At 47.0% G+C, this 2079-nt stretch overlaps 1 protein-coding gene across 1 annotated transcript in view; it reads left to right on the top strand.

The window, feature by feature from the left end:
- The first annotated feature begins 1171 nt into the window (after positions 1-1171).
- Positions 1172-2079, top strand: part of tti2 (TELO2 interacting protein 2) — a 4418-nt gene continuing 3510 nt past the window's right edge. Inside the window, exons 1-2 of the mRNA XM_078285045.1 lie at positions 1172-1628; positions 1746-1813. Coding sequence (XP_078141171.1) covers positions 1172-1628; positions 1746-1813 — 525 coding nt within the window. The remainder of the gene's footprint in view (positions 1629-1745; positions 1814-2079) is intronic.

The following is a 2079-nucleotide window of genomic DNA, read 5'->3' on the forward strand; positions in this document are numbered from 1 at the left end:
TCCTCTCCTCTCTCCCCCCCCCCTCTCATCCCCCCCCCCCCCCTCTCCAGAAGAATCTCTCTCCATATAAATCACGTTTCCTGCTGAGCTCCTATCAGAACAAACAGACGGAGAGAAATTCATTTCCTCAGGACTGGATCTGACAGCCAGTTAATGATCAGAGTGTGTGTGTGTGTGTGTGTGTGTGTCTGTTTAACTGAAACAAATCTAAAAATATAACTGACTTTTGTTTCTATTGGCAGTTGTTTGACTTACAGTCATCGCCTTTTATTTACCTCGACTGTGTGTGTGTGTGTGTGTCAATAATTGTTTTGCAAACGAAAAATACATTTGTACACTGAGTTCTTTCTTTCTTCTTTTCTTTGTTTCTTCTTTCTTTGTTTCGTTCTTGTTTTGTTTGTTTGTTTCTCTCTCTCTCTCTCTCTCTCTTTCTCTCTCGCTCTCTCCCTCCCTCTCTCTCTCTCTCTCTCTCTCTCTCTCTCTCTCTCTCTCTCTCTCTCTCTCTCTCTCTCTCTCTCTCAGACGGTCGGAACCTTTTGTCCGGAGCCTGTTCCCGGCCGGAGGTTGTTTCTGAACACGCTGTCCCTCCCGGTAAGATGTCCGGAAGTTACAGTTAACATGCATCATCTCGGAGAGAGTTTTCTTCTTAAACTAAATTAAAATTTCTCGGATTCTCGGATTTCTTCTCGTGCACGGCAGCAGACAGAAGGCAGAGGTCAAAGGTAACGAAGTGAGTCACACAGAGAGCGCGTGAAGCTAACAGCAGCTAACATGCTAACATGCTGACATGCTAACTGACTGACTGACTCATTATGTTTCACATCATTTCATTTGCTGAAGTATTTTCGTGGCTAAACTGACGTTGAAATTAAATGACGAATGAAAAAATGAAATATATTTGTATGAAATACTGTGATATCAATAATATTCAATTTATGATAATGTAAAATAATAATAAAGCAACGTTCATAAAGAAAAGAACAGTGTAGAATGAATTATTGATGTTTCCTGTTTTTCTTTTCTTTCTCTCATTCTCTTTTTCTGTCTCTTTCTGTCTCTCCTGCCTTGTCCTCCTTCCCTCCCTCATTCCTTCCTTCATCCCTTTTTCCTTCATGTCTTCCTCCAACACTTTCTCATTTCCTCCTTCCTTCCTTCCTTCCTCCAGTTCAGTATGGAGCTGTCATCCCTCCTTCATCAGCTCCAGCTTTCTTCCTCATCATCATCATCATCATCATCATCATCACCAGAGAAGCCCCTCCCCTCTCACCCCCGTCCTCCAATCACAGAGGTCCTGCCTCAGCTGCAGGAGAAGCTGATTGGTTCATACAAAAAAGCTTCAGACTGTGAAACGACGGCTCTCATTGGCCAGATAGAACAGTTATTCCAAGCGGCGGATCCTCATTGGCTGTTCTCTCTGGACTCCACCAATCAGAGCGCGGGCTTGGCGGCAGCGTACGGCGGTCTGGCGGCGGCTCTGATTGGCCGAGCCGCTCTACCGCTCTGCGAGCCGGACAGCGGCCCGCCGCCGGCCCGCCACTACCAGGAAGTCCCGAACAGAGCGCGCTCAGTCTGCTCCGCTCTGAACGCCTTACTGGACAGACTGGGAGACTGGGAGAGAGAGGGAGGGGAGACCGGGACCAATCAGAGTGCAGGAGGTCAGACCGGGACCAATCAGAGTGCAGGAGGTCAGACCGGGACCAATCAGAGTGCAGGAGGTCAGACCGGGACCAATCAGACGCTGGGCTCGGCCCGGCGCTCTCTGCTGCGCTCGGTGGCTCCGCCCTGCTGGGTGTTGGCTGTCACTCACCTGCAGGTAGGAGGAGCTTAAAGAGGAAGCAGGTCTAGCTTCAGACTGCAGAGTGCTTCAGTGGCGTTGTTGTATTTCATAACTGCATGGTACTAAATATTATTTTGATTAATTGTTCAGTCTCTGAAATTCCCAAAGTGATGTCATAAGTGATGTCATGAAATTTAGTCTCTAAACAGTCCAAAGTGATTCTTCAGGTTTCTCCCTCAGTCTGACCAGCAGACAGAAAACACAAAGGATTCATTTCATAAAGAGATGAAACAGAAAAACAG

This window comes from Centroberyx gerrardi, chromosome 8 (genome assembly GCF_048128805.1).
Source record: "Centroberyx gerrardi isolate f3 chromosome 8, fCenGer3.hap1.cur.20231027, whole genome shotgun sequence".
NCBI classification, from domain to species: Eukaryota; Metazoa; Chordata; class Actinopteri; order Beryciformes; family Berycidae; genus Centroberyx; species Centroberyx gerrardi.